Source organism: Natator depressus, chromosome 24, assembly GCF_965152275.1.
Source record: "Natator depressus isolate rNatDep1 chromosome 24, rNatDep2.hap1, whole genome shotgun sequence".
NCBI lineage: Eukaryota > Metazoa > Chordata > Testudines > Cheloniidae > Natator > Natator depressus.
Window position 1 is genome coordinate 1049974 of NC_134257.1, and position 19557 is coordinate 1069530.

The 19557-nt window shown below is 63.0% G+C and overlaps 1 protein-coding gene across 2 annotated transcripts; it reads right to left on the reverse strand.

Annotated features, from left to right (window-relative positions):
• Positions 1-40: 40 nt before the first annotated feature.
• On the reverse strand, positions 41-18668 carry CHRNB2 (cholinergic receptor nicotinic beta 2 subunit). 2 transcript variants are annotated; one of them, XR_012636202.1, is made up of 7 exons: positions 18605-18668; positions 9967-10112; positions 9388-9432; positions 8889-8998; positions 7502-8498; positions 3879-4388; positions 41-3413 (listed from the first exon to the last, which is right to left on the reverse strand). XR_012636202.1 is itself a non-coding variant. In XM_074938746.1 (6 exons), the coding sequence occupies exons 1-6, from the start codon at positions 18666-18668 to the stop codon at positions 4218-4220; spliced, it is 1533 nt and encodes a 510-aa protein (XP_074794847.1). In that variant the 3' UTR covers positions 3598-4217. The 2 variants fall into 2 exon arrangements, 1 of the variants encoding a protein (XP_074794847.1); XM_074938746.1 differs by lacking the exon at positions 41-3413 and having other exon boundaries at positions 3598-4388.
• Between the last annotated feature and the right edge of the window lie 889 nt (positions 18669-19557).

Here is a 19557-nt window from a genome sequence, read left to right on the forward strand (position 1 = left end):
CTAACATTCCGCATAAAAATTAAAAAAAAAATCTGTATTGTTAGACAGCTCCATTCTGTGGGTTGTTTTAATTCCTGGGAGATGAAAAGTAGGGCCAAAGCTGGTGTTAATTTAAATGGCAGCGAGCATGGAGATGGAGTCGCTCAGAAGAGAAACGATGGAGTTATTTGATCGTCAGCTGGACAAAGTGCTGACGGCTGAACCATGTCCTGCACTGATTTCCTAACCAGGTGGGGCTCTGCCCCCGGACGGGGGGGTCTGTGCTGAGCAGCAGCTCTGCAGGGGCAGGTTAAATCTCTCCCCCCCTCAAAGCTCTCGAGTGAATTCTGAAGTGATGCTTTCCCTGGCCCCAGGCTTGCTCTGCCATCACTGGAGCTAGGGGCACCCTTCTGTCCATCCCTGGGCACTTACCTGCGTAGCTCCAGCTGTGCTGAAGCAAGGGAATAACCCCCCCCCCGCCTCCTCAAAGGAGAGACAGTTGGCGATTCATAGATTTAAAGGCCAGAAGGGACCATCAGATCATCCAGTCTGACCTCCTGGGTGACACAGGCCAGGCAATTTCACCCCAGTGCTCCCGTATTGCGCCCAGTGACTTGTGTCTGGCTAACACGTGTCAAGCTGGATCTGAAGCCCTCAGCAGATCGACTCCACCACTCCCCTTGGTAGTTGGTTCCAGTGGCTAATCATCCTCCACATTAACAATCTGCCCCTAAACTTGCCTGGCTGCCTTGGGGATTGGCTGAGGAGTTGGGCTTCCCCCTCCCAGTGAGGAGGGAGTAATTCTCTAGCTCCCAGAGCAGTGCCAGAGTGGGCAAGCCCAGGGCCCTGGGGGCATGGAGCCTTGGCAGGCAGCCCCCCAGCTAGACTTGAAGGAGCTCCCTTGGCCAGACAGCTCTGACTGTGTGAGTTGCAGCCCTGTGGGTTCAAAGTCCAGGTGTGCTGCTAATGTGCTCCACTCAAAGGACGTATCCACGAGGTGCCGTGGCTGTGACTTACCTTCCTGGTTAACAGGGCGACTGGAGAGAGGCTGGGAGGGCCATGGGAGCGCTGGGAGGGCAGCATCTGCCCAGCGCGGGCCCCATAGCACAGGCTGCTGCTGTTACATTTGCGCTCAAGCTTATTTCAGACAGAGACTGTCCTGCCCAAGAGCAGTTTTATTACATGTCAAAACAGTACAGCCCCTTCCTGGAGCACCGCTGGCTCTCGCTTTGCTCGGAGCAGTAGACGGCACTGGGGACCAGGCCTGCGAGGTATAGTGCCAGTGATGGGCGCTTAGGCCATTTTGAAAACCGAGGAAAACAGCAAAAGTCTGCCAAGGCTGGAGCTCCTGGCTGCAGCCAGCTGGAGCAGAAGGCGCCTGCAGGGCCCCTGGCTATTGCTCCAGGGTAGGGTTACGCTTCGTGGCTGCACAGGGTCCCACTGTAACCACTGGGAAACCGGGTGCCTTCAAAGCTAAGCAAAGGGGGACTTGTCAATGGCTCAGTGAAAACATGATGCAAAAAATAAAACAACGGCAGAAAGGGGCTAAAGAGACTCCTTCAAAGCGGCCAGCCAGTGCCCGAGCAGAGCTCACCCTGCCCGCCATAAAGGGACCCTGTTACGTACCCAGTGAGTACAGGCCTGCTACTGCCCCCTCCCGTGTCTGGGAGGGGGGAGTTAGAAGCAGAACCCAAAAGCGTGACTGAGCCGCTGTTTAAAGCGAAGGGGTGGGAGTAGGCAGAGAACGGGAGCTGTCTTCCTGCATCCAGTCGGACTGAAACAGCCTAGGGCACATGGAGGCAGCATCCCACCGGGCTGCCCAGGGCCGCTGCCTTTTCTCTCCAGGCGTGGGCCAAGGTGCTGCATGCAAGGTTGGGCTGGATTCCCTCTCTGAGCCATCCCGCTCCCGAACGCTAGCCAGGCATTGCAGAGCTCTGCTCCGACTGGTCTCCAGGACTTTGGATTCTGCCACCGTGCAAAGTGGGGAGAGGGCTTGTCCCTGAGCCGCTCTGCAGCAGAGCCTGGGGAAGATGTCCAGCAGGTGGGACAGTGATCCTGAGCGCTCCGTGGGCAGCTGAGCAGCCAGGACGGCGTTCTCCGGCCCGCGGGGGCTCTTCTGTTGTGGCCGCTTCGTACTCAAACATCTTTTGATTTGAAATATCACTAAAATGTACTCCCGCTTCCCCCGGGGGGCAAAGCTGGGTGCAGTGTAAGTGGCAATCTATCAGCAGTCAGAAGTTCGGGACCCTTTATGCCTGCCGGGGGGAAAGCTGAGAAATTCCTGGCTGCGATTGTTTACAGAGCAAGACTTGCAGCAGCATGATGTGCTCAGCCTGTCCCTCTGCTCCGTGGTGCCCTTCCAAGCAGCCAGGAGGATTCACGCTGTTTATAGGAGATGCTTGATTTAAAATTTCCACCCGGGAGGCTAATTCTTGCCTGCCCAGGGACCGTGGCACTGGCCTTGGGTTTCCATTCTGCACATGCACTGTCCATCTCCCTCCACCCCACTCCTACCCTCAGCAGCTCCAGGGCACCAGGCAGGGGCCTGGACACAATTTATAATGATCTAATCGAGCTGCGGCTGTATCTGCTGCCTCTCGCCCCCCAGCAGAGCTGGAACCCGTGAGGGAATGGCCAAGGGCTCCGTCAGAAGGAACGGGCCCTGGGATCTTTCACCCACGGCCTGACAGTTATACTGAGATCTGATGAGCCACCCTTGGAGTCTTGCAGAGGGAAACTAAAAAGAGGAGGAGCAGAGCAATGGGCCACGGGGGACTCCTGGGTGTCTCTGCAAGGATCCCGATCCAGCTGGCTCGTGGCTGTAATATGGAGAGATGGCTCTATGGAGGTCCCAGTGCCATCAGCTAAACTGGTGCCCCTTTGCCCAGTGCGCTGCCTCGCAGCACTAAGCCCGCACGATGCACTTTAACACCGTCTGTGACGCTGGTGGAATCCCGCTCTGCTGCACGTTCGCGCCCACGTTTCACCGACATCTTCCACCGGCACTGACGCCGCAGCCTGGTGCAGCCTGATCGTGATCTGCAGTGGCACGAGACCTCTCCAGGCCAGGGCCGGGGCAGTGCCCCCGCGTGCGCTCTGGCTCGGCTTGAACAGCATGTAAATGGCAACGAGAAAGAGATGCTGCTGCTCCTCTTGGTGATCCCTGGTCCCAGCAACCCGCTGAGCTCTCGCTCCAGCCTGACCCACAGTTCTGCCCCCAACTGAGTGTTTCAGCTGGAACAAGAAGAGGGGGGGCCTGCTCAGCCCCAGGGCGGCCTGTCCCTGCGGGGATCGCTCCTGCGTCCACACTGTCCCGTGTCTTTGCCTTTAAGGGGGTCAGATCTCCCCTTCCCCCGCTGCGTTAAAGTTCCCAGCACACCTGGAGAACTGCAGCCCTTCTTTGTGCCCTGCCGCTCCCCTGCGCTGGAGACGGGCTTAGAAATAAAGGGGGGTCAAATTAAATCAGGTTTTAAACAAATCTCACCCCCCCACCCCCGCCCGGAGTCCATGTGATTATTTATTGGACTGCGGTGACGCTGGAAACAGCAGCTGATGTCTGAGGCCGCCCATGGTAGCACGCTCCCCCCCCCCCCCCCCAGCTTACAGGGATACAGTTCACTGCAGCCTGGGCCCCGTTCACCCCCAGGTGGTGCCTGGGCCCTGCCGTGCTGAGCTAGAGCGCCCCCTGCGGGCCCTGCCCCTGGTGCGTGCGACTGGATGGCACCGAGCCACCCTGGCAGCAGGCTTCACGGCAGAGATCAACCACCCTGCTCCACTCATGCCTCGTTACTGTGGGGACCGTTTGGCCTCACTAATCTCTGGGGGGAGGGGAGCCCTCCTTGACCCCCCCAGTGCAATTGCTGGAGTAGTCCCATGCCTCCCAGGAAGGGCTGGGGTACCTCGAGCTGCGCCCTGCCTGGGTCTGGGTCGAGAGCTGCGCCCAGCTCATGGCCGGTCTCCTCCGTCAGCTCCTGGGGCTTTGCTCTCAATGGGGCAGACGTGGAGCCGCCCCAGCAGCGGGAGCCAGGCTGCCCTTGGGCGGAGGCAGCACTGAAAACAGTAGCAAGGCCCTGAGACCCTCATCCCGAGACTGCCCCGGGCCCAGCCCCAGGGAACCCCCCAGGCCGGCGTGCTCCAGCCACGTGCACCAGGCCGCTGTCTTTGCCATGTGGCTGCGAAGGTTCCCGGGGGCGATGGCTCCGCACGCACGGGGCAGGGCTGCCTGCCTTCCCCCAGCCCTATTTGGAGCTGGGCGGGCCGTGGTTGAGCTGCAGCAGGGAGTTGGTGGCGTAGTTCTGGAAGAGCGGCTGGAGGAACATGCCGATGGTCCCGAAGACGCAGACGAAGACGAAGATCCACAGGAAGAGGCGGTCGATCACCATGGCCACGTACTTCCAGTCCTCGCTCACCTGGAAGGAGACGGCGCGTTCAGAATCCGGGGCACGGCCACCCCGCCCCACACACTGAACCTAGGTGGGGCGAGGAAATGGGGCCGTGGCCAAGCTGTGCATGGCTAAGGAGCTTCAGTCCCAGCAAAGGGAGAGACTCAAGGACAGGGCGGTTACAGGGCGCCAGTCCAGCCTCCACCGTCGCTCCTGCCAAACCTCCTTCCCCCTCAACCCACTTGGGCCCACGAGCCCAGCACCAGGGCCAGGCCTGCTGCCCCCGGCTGGCTTGTCACTTCTGCTTCCGAGCCAGCTGGTGCAGTGATGGCCTCAGACTCTGCCCGGCAGGCCTAGGGCCACAGATGGGTTCTCAACCCAGAGACCTTGGGACAGACCCCCCCCACCCCGCCCCCAGGAGTGGGCACAGAGGGCAGCCCTGCACGGCCAGGAACAGGTTAAACGAGACAGGGAGAGACTCGCTCTGGGAGCACCTGGCAGGTGCTGTCACAGAATTGCTCCCACGAAGCCCAGGCCGGGAGTGGGACCAGGCCAGCATGTGGACCTGGGCGTCAGAACACCTGGGAGGAGTGAAATGGGACCCAGTGAGCCCTTTGTCTGTGTCACTGCCCTGCCCATGGGAAGTGATTCCACTTTCGGCAGGGAGCGGTGGGCAGGAGAGCGGGGAATGGCCCCCAGGGCTCTATGCTCTCCCTGCTGTGTCTGCCTGCCCCGGGCTTCGTGCAGCGATCGCCCACTCCTCTCTCAGGAAGCTCGCACGGCAGCCCGTGGATCCAGGGCCTTTCTGGTGCCCCCATCATCGTGGTCTCTGGGCACCTCTCCATCTGGTGGGGGTTCGGGGCTGCCCCACAGGCGGATCTGAAAGCGGCTCCCTCCCGCTCCGTGCAGGCTGCATCAGCTGCTGTCTCGCCCCTGCCCGTACAGCAGCACTGAGGCCTGGCAGGCACACCGGTTCGGTGCCGCTTTCCCCTCTTGCTATGGGTCTGGGAGGGAGCAATTTCATGCCTGAATCGTGCTCTCATTTCTGTCCCTGGCCTCGCAGGGAGCCTGGCTGAGACGCGACAGATGGGGCCTTAGCACAGCTCAGGAGAGGGGCAGGCAGGGAGCAAATGAATCCTGCTGCCAAGAGATCGTGGCAAGACCCGAAAATCAGCCTGTCCTGGAGGTAGGCACAAGAGGAGGCTGGTAAGCAGCCTTCACCTTCGCTCCCCCCCCGGGCCCTGGGACCAGCAGCTTCCTCCCTAGGGCTGGATTCGGTGCTAACGGCGAACCAGGCCCAGGCAGGGGGAATGCAGCCAAGTGGCAGGAGCAGGTGGCCTCAGCTCTAGGCCTGGCTCTGGCACTGTGTAGCTCTGGACAGTGCCACCTCTGCCCTGGACCTGCCATGTAACTTCTGGGAAGTGACTTCCCCTGGTGAGGCCTCTTGGTTCCCCTCTGTAAAGTCGGGATCGTTCCAGGGACGTGGAACTCAACCCATGGGCTACACAGCAAGGGCTGCACTGGCACCCCTACCCCCCCGCTCTGCCAACGCCCCACGCTCCCCACCTGCAGCGCACGCGCCCCGGGCTACCCTCGTACACGCGTCTCCCCCGAGGTGCCTCAATCCCACCTCCCATTGCAAAGCCGCAGGTGCCTAGAGCTCCCCTGCCAGGCCAGGCCCACCTGCGTCTCCCCCAAATCCCAGAATCTCAGACTAGGCACCGTGGTGTGACGTGGGCCGGTGCCCCCCTGAGCTGGGCCTAGAGCAGCGGCTGCCTCCCTCCCCGGATCTGTCCCGCCCTCCCACGCACCCCTCATCCAAAACCTGCAGCCTCATGGTGCTGCCCAAGTCCTGACCCGGGCTGGGCTGCTCTCAAATGAGACCGTTCTGGTTACTATAGCAACTCCTAAAGCGGGGCCTGACCCCTTCCAGCTGCGTGTGGGAGTGACTCACTGGGGCAGGTGCTGATGGTCTGGCAAGGGCCAGGAAGAAGGGAGGGGGGCCGGGGGGCTGGGCCTGCTGGAATCCAGCCGCAGGGTTACCCTGGCACTTTGCACATTTGCATTTCAGAAGCCCCCCACCCTCTGTGTGTTGGCAGAAATCCCCCACCAGCTGGCTCCGGCTCCCCCTCTGCAAAGGAGAGACAGCCAGCTTCCCTGCCCCCTCCCCTGCCTGCATCTCCCATGAATATTTCATGGGCCTTCGACACAGGGACCCAGCGGAGCAGAAGGAGGATATTGATTTTGGACCTTGCCATTTGCTTTGAGAGCTCAGGGCCGGCTCTTTCCCGCCAGCCCTGCAGGCCGGGCTTGGAGGAGAGCGAAGCTCTGCCTGCCGCCCCATTGGCACTAAAGCTGCGCCCTGCGCGGGTCGCCTCCCTCCAGGCCTCCAAGCACAGCACAGCAGGGTAACGGGGCATGGGCGCACCTCGCTTCTTGTCCCTGCAGGGCTGGTGGGAATTTGGCAGTGCTCCTGTGCAAACATTTAGGTGAACTATGGTTGACACAGAGGGGTGGAAGTTGGGGGGTCTCCCCTGCAGTTACTCAGGAGCTGGGCCTGAGGGGGCTGTACCCCAGGGCCCAGGGTCCACCCCACGGTCGCGGGAGTCAAAGGAGGCTGTTGTACCGTGATGCGCAGGGGGTGCAGCGCTTTCACCACCTCCCTGGGGGACCCTGACTGACTCCAGGGATGAACTTTGCCCATCACAGCTGGGGAGAGGTCGGTGCAGAGACCTGCTCTGAGCAGGCGGGTTTGCCACCCTGTCTCTGCCCGAGGCTTGGCAGCAAAGGGGGCAGGGGGAGCCCAGCTCATCTGGGGCAGGACTGCTCCGTGCCCAGGCCTGAGCCCACCCTGTGTGGCCACATGCGTACCCAGGTATCACTTCACGGCGCAGAGGCCCTGACCAGCAGCTCCAGAGCAGCGGGGCCAGGAAAAGAAAGCAACATGCACAGGGTTGGGGCGGGCAGTGCCAGGGACACGTGTGCTTTTGTACATGTATACACACCAGCTGGCACACAATCACAGCAGCCTTCCACGGGTGCTTGTTCGCCTGTACAGCCTCGTACACAGATGTGTCCATTCCCCCTTACACATACACGCCCCCCCTTCCCTCTCTGCTCCGCCAGCTCCCCCGACTCACGCTCTGGTCGTCGTCCTCACTCCTCATGTGGTCTGCGATGAAGCGCACCCCATCCACCGCCTCCTCCACCCCGCAGCAGCACCTCTGGCTGGGCGCCGGGGCCTGCCCCTGCCGCTCCCGGTAGCCGTTGGCGCTGTCAGCCGCCTCGGTGACCTGCCGGCCGGCCCCCACGCCGAGCTTCTTGATGGTGGCCTGGTTGGCGAAGCAGGTGCAGGAGCGGGCGCTCTCCCGCAGGCAGCAGCTGCTGCTGGCCCGCTCCTGGTTCTGCCGGGGCTGGCGCAGCCGCTGGCGGGCACAGTTCTGGCGCGGCTGCTTCATGAAGAGGACGGTGGGCAGCTTGTCCAGGAAGACCACCTTGACCCAGGGCGGCATGGTGTGTGTGGTGGGCGAGCGGTGGTGCACATTGAGCACACACACGCTGGTGACGATGGAGAAGGTCACCAGCACCATGGTGAACATCAGGTACTTGCCCACCAGCGGCACGTCCAGCGAGGTGGGTGGCACGATCTTGGAGATGAGCAGCAGGAAGACAGTGAGGGCCAGCAGCACGGAGATGCAGAGCGTCATCTTCTCGCCGCAGTCGGAGGGCAGGTAGAAGACCAGGATGGCCAGCGAGGTGATGAGGATGCAGGGGATGATGAGGTTGATGGTGTAGAAGAGCGGTTTGCGGCGGATGATGAAGTCATAGGTGATGTCCACGTAGGTGGAGTCGTCGGGGTTCTCGTTCCGCCGCCCCGGCAGAGCGATGATGTCCCACTCGCCGCTAGGCGTGAAGTCGTCCAGGCTGGCCACATCGCTCTTCAGCACCAGGTCGATCTCCGTCCGGTCGTAGGTCCACGAGCGGAACTTCATGGTGCAGTTCTGCTGGTCGAAGGGGAAGTGCTTGACCTCGATTTTGCAGGCGCTCTTGTAGATGGCCGGGGGCAGCCAGAAGATGCTGCCATCGTAGGAGACCACCGCGTTGGAGTAGAAGGAGACCTCGTACATCCCATCGGCACTGGGGAGCAGGAGAAGGGCCATGAGGCAGCAGGGATCTCACGCCCCACCAGGACTGTCCTGCCCAGCGGAGCCAGGCTCCGTCTCCCCAGGCAACAGCCACCGGGACCTGGGGGGAGAGGTGGGAAACACCCAACTGCGTTCCCAGCTCCTGGGGGGCAGCTACAGCTCCTCTGTGGGCCTGGGTGGAGCTCCTGAGATCTGGGACGGCTGGAAGCGGGGGAACAAGATGCTGCCTCTTCCCACAGGGGACCCGTGTCCCACCCCTGAGGCTCCCCCACAAATCGGGCCAAGTCCGCCCTGGGCAGAACCCTCAGCCAAAGCAAGTGGGCCCAGAGGCTGGGATAGAGTCTGGAGCCGCTGGGGGGTGGGACCCGGGGGTGGCACCTACTTGTTGTAGAGGACGACATCCGGCAGCCAGATGTGCTTGGAGGGCAGGCGCACCTTCCGCATGTTGTCGAAGTCCCCTGGCTTCCAGGTGAGGCGGTAATCCTCCCACTCCTGCGGAGAGCACAGCACAACCTCAGCACCGGCCTGGCCCCACCCCGGCCCCCCAACTGCCCCTGCTGCCCAACCAGCCCAGCCCGGCCCTGCCCCTGCCCCTGCCCCCCAGCTGCCTGGCCCTGCCCCTGCCGCCCAACTGGCCCCAGGCTGGGGCTCCCTCCACCCGAGTGCCTGCACCCCACCCCCCAGGGGCCAGGGTGCTGGCTGGGGAGAGCCCTGCTTGGCGTCGGGTCGGGACCCTCCCCCGCTTCGTTCCTGGAGCAGGCAGGAGGCTGGGGGGAGGGCATGGGGGGATGCAGCGTGGTGGGGGCAGAGTGAGCTGTCCAGGGGGAAGGGGTGACCCCCACCCTGCCCGGCTCTGCTGGGCCCCACGGCAGGCGTCTCACCTGTGTCAGCCACACGTTGGTCGTCATGATCTGCTCCCGCTCGTGCTGCAAACAGAACCGGGGCGCCGTTAGCAGGGTCGGGAGCAGCAGGGAGCCAGGCCCAGGCCTCAGCACGGCGTGGGGGCAGGGGGCAGGGCTGGGGCAGCCAGGGGAGAGAGCTCGGAGAGGTCAAACCGCACCCCCCGCGCGCGGGCAGCTCAGCCACGGCCCCCGGTGCAGCGGGCTGGGCGGGGAGCGCCGGGAGGGGATTGGGACGAGGGGTGCTCCAGCCGCAGCGCTGGGCCGGACGCAGGGGAGTGTGTGTGTCCCCCCCCCGCCCCCCGGGCACATGCAGGAGTGTGCACAGCGAGCCAGCGTCTCCCTGCGCACGGGGGTGTCCCCGGGTGGTGGGTCTGCACACGCAGGTGCCTGGACGGGGGTGTTTGCGGCCTGTGACTGGCGTGAGAGACGGACGCTCAGCACAGCCCAGGAAGCCCCTTGTGCCCAGCCCCCTCCCCCCCCCATGCCCAGTGCCTCCACCCCTCCAGCGCCCAGTCTCTGCCCAGGGCCCACACTGTGCTGCAGACCCAGCAAACTCACCACACTGATGAGCTGGGCCAGCGACACCATGAGCTGCACCGTCACCAGCTCCGAGCCGTTGGTGGCCGGGCGGATCAGCTTGTTGTAGCGGGATGGGTCCAGGAGATGCTCGACCAGCCGCTCCTCTGTGTCGGTGCCCAGGCTTCCTGAGGGCCAGGGGGGATAAAGGGGTGAGACCCCTAGTACCCAGCCTCCTTGTCCCCACCCAGCACCCCTTCCAGCCTGGCCTGGCCCGCAGCCCCCCACTGGCCGGGTCCTGCCATGGGAGCTGAGCCGCTGGTCTGTCCCCAAATATTCCTCCCTCCCCAGGTCCCAGCTGTGGCCCGGGGGGTGGGGATCCCAGCTGCAGTGTCTGGAGAAGGGTCAGCTGGTGGGAGACGGCAGCTAGGCAGCGGCTGCTGGAATGCCAGCCACCAGCTCCGAGAAGGGCTCCTTCGGGTGCCCCGGGGGGCCTAGCGCACGGCTCGCCCAGCCCAGCACGGCGGGGGATCCCAGCTCAGTCCGAGTGCGGCGGCCTTACCCCCGCTGCCCCGAGGGGCGGGACCCTAGCCGAGTGCTGGGCACGGCACTTGGGCCCCTGGCAGGAAGAGCCCAGACCGACGGGCAGGCCGGACAATAACACTGACCTGAAACCGTTCATCAGCCAGGAGCATGACCCGCACCGCTGAGCCTGCCGGATGCACCAGCCATGGGGCAGCCCCCGAGGGCTGCGGGGGGAGGGCAGGGACCACGGCGAGCCTGGCAGCCGCACGCTATGGACCCTGGCATGGCTGGGGCAGGGACAAGGCCAGCCGCCCGTCCTCTCAGTATTTACAATGGCCTTGTACCCGGGCCCTGAGCCTGGGTCACTGCACGCTAAGGGTGGGGCTGGGGCTGGGCACTGGCTCAGTGCCCCCTTTGGTGCAGAGGCCCATGCCCAGGTGCCCTGACCAGGGTGGGCCGACGTGTGGGGGGGGGAACCTCCCTGGGCAGCTTCGCTAGCCCCACCGGTGCCAGGAGGGAGGGGGTTATGCTGGCCCCTCTCGGCTAACCATGCCCCTGGGGCTCAACCCCCTGGAAGGAAGGAGGGGGCTGAGTGGCCTTTCCAGGGGTCTGGTTGCTAAATGGGGGTGAAGAGGTGATACCTGTCTGCCCCACCCCGCCCCCTCTGTGCTGGACAAAGTGTGGCCTGCAAAGCTCTAAACAAAGCTGCAGAAAGCGGCCGAGCAGAGAGCTTGGAACCGGCCCCCCAGCACCCCGCAATTCCTACCCCCAAGTCCCCCGCCTCTCCCTGACCCCCACCATACATCCTCCTCCCTGTGCTGTGCGCAGAAGCTCTGGCCGGGGGGGAGGAGCAGCAGGCTGTTCCCGTGGAGGGTTCGTTCCAGCTCTGGGGGCCCTTTAGCCCGTCTTGGGGCACAGCCCCCTCATCACCAGCCCCTGTCAGGGAGGGCCGGGCGTGGAGGGGTCCAACAGTCTGAGCGGTTTTTCAGTGAGTGGCAGGGTGTGAACACTGGTGTCCCGGCCAAATCTCAGTGAGGGGTGTGCCCTTCGCCCTCCCTAAACTGCCCCAACAGGCTCCGTTAGATACAGGATTTGCCACTTCCTGTAAAACTCTTGGCAGCGTTGCTGTGTGGCTGTGAAACAGCCCCCATGCCCCAGCCCAGAGGCAGCTGCATCTCGGTGCCGGGCGAGGGATCCCTGTATAACTAGCCCGGGCGCCCCACCCCAGAGGCAGCTGCAGCTCAGTGCTGGGTGCTGGGTGACCAGTTCCCGCTATCAGTCTGTAAAGCAGTTTGGGATGAAAGGGGAGTTAGAAATGTGACCCATTAATACAACTGCAGTAGCGGGTCCTGCAGCTAAGACAGACAGAGAGGAAGCAGACCTAGACAGAGAGCAAGAAATGGGGCTTATTATACAGCCCCCCAACTTTGCCCCCTCCGGTCCCACATACCCCCAGCGCCCTGTGCTCAGAGCCCCCTGGCTGGGAATGCCCTCCCCCATGTGTACACAGACCCCGCCCCATCAGCCCCCAACCCGCTGTGCGCGCCAAGCCGCAGCCCTGGCTTCTCGGGGGGGGGTGTCCCCGGCGGCGCTCGGCGCCCGCCCGTCCTTGGGGATGAAGGCGCTGGTGACTGACAGGCCGCTTCAAAGGCCCTGTAATGAGTCTCGCCCGCGGGGTCAGGGCCTGCGGAGGATTCTCGGGCGCCGTCTCATCTTCTCTCCTCCTGGGCATGGCTGATAGCGCTGTGCTCGCCGGCCCTTTGGCCCCCATCACGCGCCGCCTTTGTAGCCAGCCCACGCAGCCGGCTCCGTCCTCATCACTAATCGCCCAGGAGCCAAACCCAGCCCGGAGCAGGGTTACGCCCTGGGGGATTTGGCCCAGTGAGTGCAGAAGCTCAAGGCTGGGCGCCAGGCAGGGAGGAGGCCTCCCCCCCCACCAGTTCTGAGCCTCAGCGAGTGGGGTCTGGGGGCTGCCGGGGGAGGGGAGCGGGCGGGGGGGGTGAGTGCCTGCAGGGGAGGGCCCGGCTGCAGGGGTGCTTGGTCCAGGTGCTGGCTCTGGTCCGGAGGGTGTCCTGTGCTCAGCCCCATGCCAGCTTCACCCTCCCGCCTTCCCTGGGCCTGTGGGTTTCATTCCCTTGTTCCCGTGTCCAGGGCCGGCTGCTCTGCAACCCTGGACACCTCCCTGGCCTGGTGCAGGAGTGTGTCCATCCATCCATCCATGTGCCCCCCCCCCCGGTCACTCCCCCCGTGCTGCAGGAGCCCAGCCATGTCGCCGGCTCCGGGAGCCCCGGCAGGCGTGAGGGGAGAGCCCGGGGGACGGGGCTCAATAGCTGAAGGGGCCCAGCCTGCACCCCCCCATCAGCGTCAGCAGTGGCTCCATCCTGCCCCACGTGGGGCTGAGGGGGCTGATCTCAGCAGCCCAGCCAGGGAGGGAGAGAGGGAGGCAGAGCAGGGGGCTGGCCCAGCCCGGGGCCCAGCGCTGCCCTCCCTTGGTGCCGGTCGCTCTGCATCCCCCGCCCCCCCTCGCTCCAGACTCGCTGCTTGACAGTGTCAATCAGCCTCCCGCCCTTCCAGCCTGCCCCACCCCACCAGGATCTGCCCCAGCTGCTGCTGCAGCTGGATCCCTACTGCCTCCCTGCCAGGCTGCAAAGGCTACAGTGGCTGCCGAGTTTCAAAATGACCCCTCTCAGCCACGGGGGCAGCTGGCCCGGGGCCCGCCAAGCACAGAGCTCACTCCAGGGTGAGCGCAGGGCTGCAGATGTCACGGAGATTGGGGAGGTCAGGGCCTTGCATCCCCACTTCCTGCAATTCACCGTGACTCAGCCAGCCAGTAGAACAGAAGGTTTATTAGAGACGACGGGAACACAGTCCAGACCAGAGCTTGCAGGCATCAACAGGACCCCTTAGTCAGGCCCTTCTGGGGGGTAGAGAGCTTAGACCCCAGCTCTGGGGCTCTCTCCTCTTCCCCAGCCCACTCCAACAACCAAAACTCCCTCCAGCCGACTCACCCAGCCTCCCCCCAGCTCCTCCTCCAGCCTTTGTCCAGTGCTATCTCATCCCCGATCAGACAGTCCCAGTAAACTCCCCTGCCACGTCCCCAGGTCAATCCACCCCACCCAGTCCCTGCTGCCTCACCCGCTGCACTAGAGACGCCTCCGCCCCTCCTGCCCCCAGAGGACATGGGCAGCTCAGTAGGGGGAGCCGGGCGAGCTCCTGGGCCCAGGAGAGGAGCAGTGGCAGGGAGGGATGCAGCTCTGGTTGGGGCTGGGCGCTTGGTGCTGGAGGGAATGGCTGCCCCACATGTAGCTCTCAAAGCACTTGGCACAGGAGGCCAGTATCATTTTATAGGTGGGGAAACTGAGGCACAGAGCTAGTAAGTGACTTGCCCAACGGAGCCAGGCCTGGAACCGGTGTCGCCTGAGTGTCAGTTTAGTGGGCTAGGCCAGTGAACCACATGGCCTCTCCCCTTCCAGCTGACACCCCTGGTCCAAGCCTTCGTAAGTCTCTGCTCAGCTGCCCCCCACTCCGCTCGCTAACTATCCATCATGCTCCGCTCTGAAGCCAGGACACAAGAAACGTTTCCTGACCGTGTAACCGTGTCTCTGGGCCAGGGCTCAGGCAGGCCACAAAGCGCAGCAAGGGCTTGCTACCGAGAGCTCTGAAATATCAATCCAGGAACAATGCCAGCCCCAAAAATGCATTTTCCAGACAGAGACGTGTGGAGGGGCACAGAAACAAGCTGCATTCCTCAGACCCGTTTTCCCTGCCAGCTCTGACCAGAGCTCGGGAATATGTGCACAAGGGGGTGGTCCGTGAGAGGCTGAGGACCGGGACTGGGCCATGGGGCCTTTCCCCTGTAGGGGGCACTGGCTCCAAATCATAAAGTGGGTGGAAATGCCCCCCTCAGAATCACACTCCCCCATGTGGGGCTCTGCACCTCCCCAGCCAGGCCCCTAGCAGAGGGGTGGATCGGGGCTTTGCTGAGCGCACTGCACTCTGGGTATTCGCTGCTTCCAAGGGCCCATAGGGGAAGCCGAGCAGAAGAGCCTTGAGGCTGCTCTTACTTATGCCAGGGGCCTAAAGCCACCTGCCGCCCTGCCCTGCCCCCCTGCACAGGGACAGGGACACTGAGAATTAAGCCCTCAGGCTTCATCTGGGAGGCTCTGGCCTGCCTGGCCCTAGCTAATGCCCTGCCAGCCAGCGAGGCCACCCGGGGAGTGAGGGGGATGGATCCGGGCAGTGGAGGGGAAGGAGGGAATCTGGGCATCTGGGAAGGGACCAGCCCTCACGCTGGGAGGGAGGAGGCTAACGAGCTCCTCTTGGCCTGCGTGTGCTAACGAGGCACACCTGGCTTGCGGCTTGCGGAGCCTGGAGGAGCTGAACGGGGAAAGTTTCACAGGGATGGGGCCGTGCTACAGGAGAAAGGCTGCCCTACCTAGGACTCAGAGTAACAGGGGCAGGCCTGCCGAGGAGGAGACGCTGCCGGAGACACCCACGCCCCAGGCTGAGCGGGGGAAGGTAACCCCGGGAAGGGGTGTGAGACTGTGAGAGGCTAAGTGGATACAGCCAAACACCCAGGGGCTGCCTGAGGGCCTGCCCCTGTTCCAGCACCCCGCCCCCCAAGTGTTGCCAGCTGGGGCAGAAGAGAGAGTAAATGAGGGACAGTGGGACCTGGGGGACAAGGGAGCCCTGCCCCCCATCCCCAGCATCTCAGCTGGGCCCTTCCTGAATGAGTTGGCCTCTCCTGCATGGGGCCGTGTTGTGTCACACGAAGGGCCCAATCCTGCGACCCAGCTGGTCCCACCAAAGCGGGCGGTGTGAGCCAGGGCTGCGGGATGGGGCTCACAGAGGGAAGCAGCAGGTGCAGAATGAATGCCCGCTGAGCTTTGCCCTCTCCAGCAGCGAGGGGCCACTTTTCCTAGCCCCCCTCTCTCCCGAGTGCATCTGGGAGCTCCTCCCCGAGCCAAGGCCTTGGTCCCAAGTGTCAAACACCAGGTGATAAACTTCCCCAAAAGCTCCTATTGATCCAAGGAAGAAACAGAAAAGCTCAGCAGAGCCGGGCGGGCCTTGCCGGTGGAGTTCAGCAGGGATGAGGTCGATATTGCTCAATCCTGCCCTTGCTGTGGTCAGCCTGCAAATTGCTTGAGAAGCAAATGTGGGTTTGAGGAGGAAAAGGGCAGAGCAGAAGGGTTCTGCTCCTGGGCTGCCATGGTCCAGGGCCCAGCAGGAAGGGCCCAGTGTGAGACTGGATGTATCTCAGCCAGGGGCATCTCCAGGCTGCTTCGGGGGTCGCCAGGTCCCCAGGGCTCCTGGACACTGCCGGCTGCAGCGAAGCTAAAGTTTCCATTGGTTAAGAAAGGGCTTGGCATCCCCTTAGTCTGTGTCAGCTGCAGCTCAGAGCGGGGAGAATCTCCCTGCACGGCCTGTTCTGAATGTCCAAGGTGTGAACTATCGAATCACTCCAGAGTCCCAGCTGCAGACCCTGGCCCAGCTGCCTCGCAGCGCTTCATGCCTCCCAGGCAAATTGTGTCCCTTCCGCTCTACTGCGTATTGCGTGAGAACTTAACCCCCAGATCTGCTCTGGTCCCTGCAGCAGACTTCTGTAAGCAGACAGTTTGCAGCCGCGGCCTCAGACCGAATGTCCCCTCCCCTCTGCACTGTGGTGCTAGTTGGCTGCTGCTTTCTGCCCCAGACACAGCCGCATTTTAGTGGGTTGTCATGTTCTTGGAGACCCTTTTGGCTGTGATGCTGGAGGACCTCAGGTTTCGCAGAGGTGGGGTGTGGTGAAGGTCGATGCTACATCCGTCGTCTCACTCCAGAAACAAGCTGCAAGTGCAGCTGCTTCTCGGAGAACCGTTCTACTTAGCACTGCCGGCCGGTGCAGCGCCTGGAAACGTATTAACCCTCGCACACCCAGGAGAGCTCCACTTTCCCGAGGGGGAAGGAGCCCCCAGCAGGCTGAGGGGTAACAACTCAGCAGCTCCCGGGGCCCTGTATCGGACGGAGCTGTTTGTAGCACCAGTCTGTGCTCTTCGACCAGCACTACGCTAAAGCACCCGGAAGCCACTGGGGGCCTTTTCATGGACTGCAGTGGACTTTGGATCAGACCCACTGAGCCAGGCAAGAATCCAGCCTCCAGCAATGGAGCAAGGAGCCCCCAGCCCTGGGAACCAGGGTGAGCAGGCCTGGGGTGGAAGGAAGTGGCTTGTCACTCTGATGGGCTTCGTCCGGCCACGCAAGACACCTAGGAATTGCCATCCCCAACCAGCCTAGCTCACTCACCAGACAGCCACAGTGCTGAGTCCCAATGTGCAAGAGACGCCCCCCCCCCCGGGGTGGGGGAGAATTTCCCAAAGGCGAAGTACGTTTTCCCTGCCCCCCGTCAGTGAGCATGTGGCTCATGCAAAAGAATTTAGGGCCCTTCCGGAGTATTTTTATCCTGTCTAATGTAATGGCAGCTGCTGTCATCATCCAACTTAGTGTGCAATCCTGCTAAACAGTCAGGCTTGGTTATATCTTGTGGCAAGGAGTTCCACAGGCTATATATGCACCGTGAAAATTTATTTTCTCAGTTTTATGTTTCTGGCCGTTCAATTACAACTGCATGCCTGTGTGTGTACGCACCTACCCCCAGACACCTGGGGCTCAGATTTCCAGAGCTGCTCAGCATCCAGCAGCTGCTTTGGTCACAGCGGGGGAGTGCTGGGTGTTGGCCACCTTTGGGGAGTCTGGACAGATAGTAAAGATGCACGCGTGCACACACAATTGATGTACAGCCAGAGAGCGTGTTTAGATATAACCGCCTCTGGGAGCGTAACCAAACCTCCGGCTCTGCTGGAGCACAAGGCAGCCAGGGATGACTCAGGTTGGGAAATGACTGAATTTGAAGTTGGCACCGTATGGGAGAGTTCCCCGGCAGCCTGGGCCCGGCAGGGCTTGTCAGTAGCTTTGTCTCTCTGTGTGGCCTGACAGCTGGACGCCTGCGATGTGTTACAGCTGTTGACACAAAACCCCGCTGTCAACGCCGGGGTGTCCAGGCTCTGCGACTAATGGGAGTCAGGGCAATAAATCACGTGGAGCAGCCAGCGTGGTGCGGAAAAGCTGGGGCAAGGAGCTGGCGGGACATGTCTGGGGCTAAGCACCACCCTGCACTGCGAGGACTACAGCTGGAGTCTGCGTCTGGCCCAGTGCATAGGCCCAAACACTGTCTGTCTCTCTCGCAAATCTCCATGCACCCCGCCTCCGTCTGTCTGTCTCGCAGCCAGTGCTGTGGGATCCGAGCACTGTTTCTAGCTGAAGGGGGGGGAGGGGGGCTTTGAAAGTGCCTGGCTAATAAGGGAGATCTGACTTTTTCTAATCTCCCTTGTTCCTCTAGAAATTAATATGATCTCACGCCTAACTGAACAGAGGCGGCCTGCTGCTGCTTGGAGTCGGAGGCCCAGAACATTGCCCGGGGCGAGTGTGTCTGGGGTGTGTGTATCTGTGGGCCTGGGTGTGCACCCGCTAGACACACACACTCTAGAACTGGAAACATTCCCTGGCAATCAATTCTTCCGGACTGAGGGGATTTGGAAAATTCAAGTCCACTCATGGGCCGCCATTCTCTTTAGCAACAGGCAGGCAGCTAACCAAGACCAGCAGTTCAGGGGTGCACAGATCTGAGCCCCCGGGGAGATCCATGGAGCGATGGCCCCTTACACCCGCTGGGGACACGCGCCCACCCCGCACTGGGGCAGCGGAGCTGGGACTAACCCAGTAGACAAACCGGACGTGGACAACCCAAGCAGGCGGAGAGGCCAAGGCCAAGGCGCTCTCAGCCCTGGCCCCCTTCGCCCGGCCTGGTGGGGGCAGGTCAGCTCCCGCCTTTGGGGGCACGCAGAGAAGGAAAGGCCCTGTCAGCCCCAGCCCCTGGTGAGTGGGAGCCCCAAGGGGCCCGTTGTACCCGCCGGGCTGGGCTGGGGCTGTTATTAGGGGCTTTGTCTTATATACACAACGCTCCCCCCCCCGCGAAAAGTCTACCGCTTTCCCCCACTTGCTCTCCGGTCACCCTGCGCCAGCCCGGGCACAAACGGGGCCAGGCCGGCCCAGGGCTGCACCGCCCGGCCCGGCCCCCCACCCCGGGGCCGGGGCTCGCAGGGGCCCGGCGGGCACTTACTTCGCAGGAGCCCGAGCAGGCAGAGGCTCAGGAGCGAAGCCAGGGGGGCGGACGGCGGCTGCATCCTCCCGTGGCGGCGGGACATGGCCCCGGGCCGGGCGGGGCGGCGGGGACCCGGCTGCGGGCTGGAGCGGGGCGGCCCGGGCCGCAGACCGGCGGGAAGCGGCCGCTGTCCCCGGTGCTGAAGCGGCTGCGCCGGCCCCTGCGCGGCTCTGTCCCGGGTGCTGAAGTCGGCGGGGCCGCGGGCGCTGCTCAGACCCCGGCTGCCTGCGCCGCCCCCGTGCGCCGCCCTCTGCGCGCCGCAGCCTCTCGGGCTCCCCTCCCCGCGCTGCGCTGCGCGGCCGCCGAGCGGGGCTGCCCGGGCCAGCGGCTCCCCGCGCAGGGCGGCTGCGGCGGGGCGGGGACCGGCCCTGCCCGGTGCTGGGGACCGAGCGCCCCGCGAGCCGCGCGGAGCAGCGATGGGGCGGGCGGCCCCCGCCCCGGCTAGCAGGGGGCTGAGCACAGGGGGATGCGCGTGTGTGTGAGTGTGAGAGAGAGATCAGTGTGTGATCACTGTGTGTGTGAGAGAGAGAAAGAGAGATCAGTGTGTGTGCATGTGTGTGTGTGAGAGAGAGATATCAGTGTGTGTGTGATCACTGTGCTTGTGTGTGTGAGAAAGAGATCAGTGTGTGTGTGTGATCACTGTGTGTGTGTGTGAGAGAGAGATCACTGCGTGTGTGTGTGTGTTCATGTGTGCATGTGATCACTGCGTGGATGTGTGCAAATAATCACAGTGTGATCACTGTGTGTGTGTGAGAGAGAGATCAGTGTGTGTGCGTGTGTGAGATCACTCTCTATGCCTGTGATCACTGCATGAGGGGGTGCATACAATTACTATGTGTGTGATCACTGATTGTGTGGGTGTGAATATGAGTGTGTATGGGGGGGCATGCGTGCCCCACAGACCCACCTAC

Excerpts from the sequence above, each read along its gene's own strand:
- CHRNB2 (XM_074938746.1), bottom strand. The coding sequence starts at position 18,668 with ATGCAGCCGCCGTCCGCCCCCCTGGCTTCGCTCCTGAGCCTCTGCCTG. Across the intron at positions 10,113-18,604 it reads CCTGCTCGGGCTCCTGCGAA|GAAGCCTGGGCACCGACACA; the intron begins GTAAGTGCCCGC and ends CCTGGCCCTCAG. Across the intron at positions 8,999-9,387 it reads CCAACGTGTGGCTGACACAG|GAGTGGGAGGATTACCGCCT; the intron begins GTGAGACGCCTG and ends TGCTCTCCGCAG.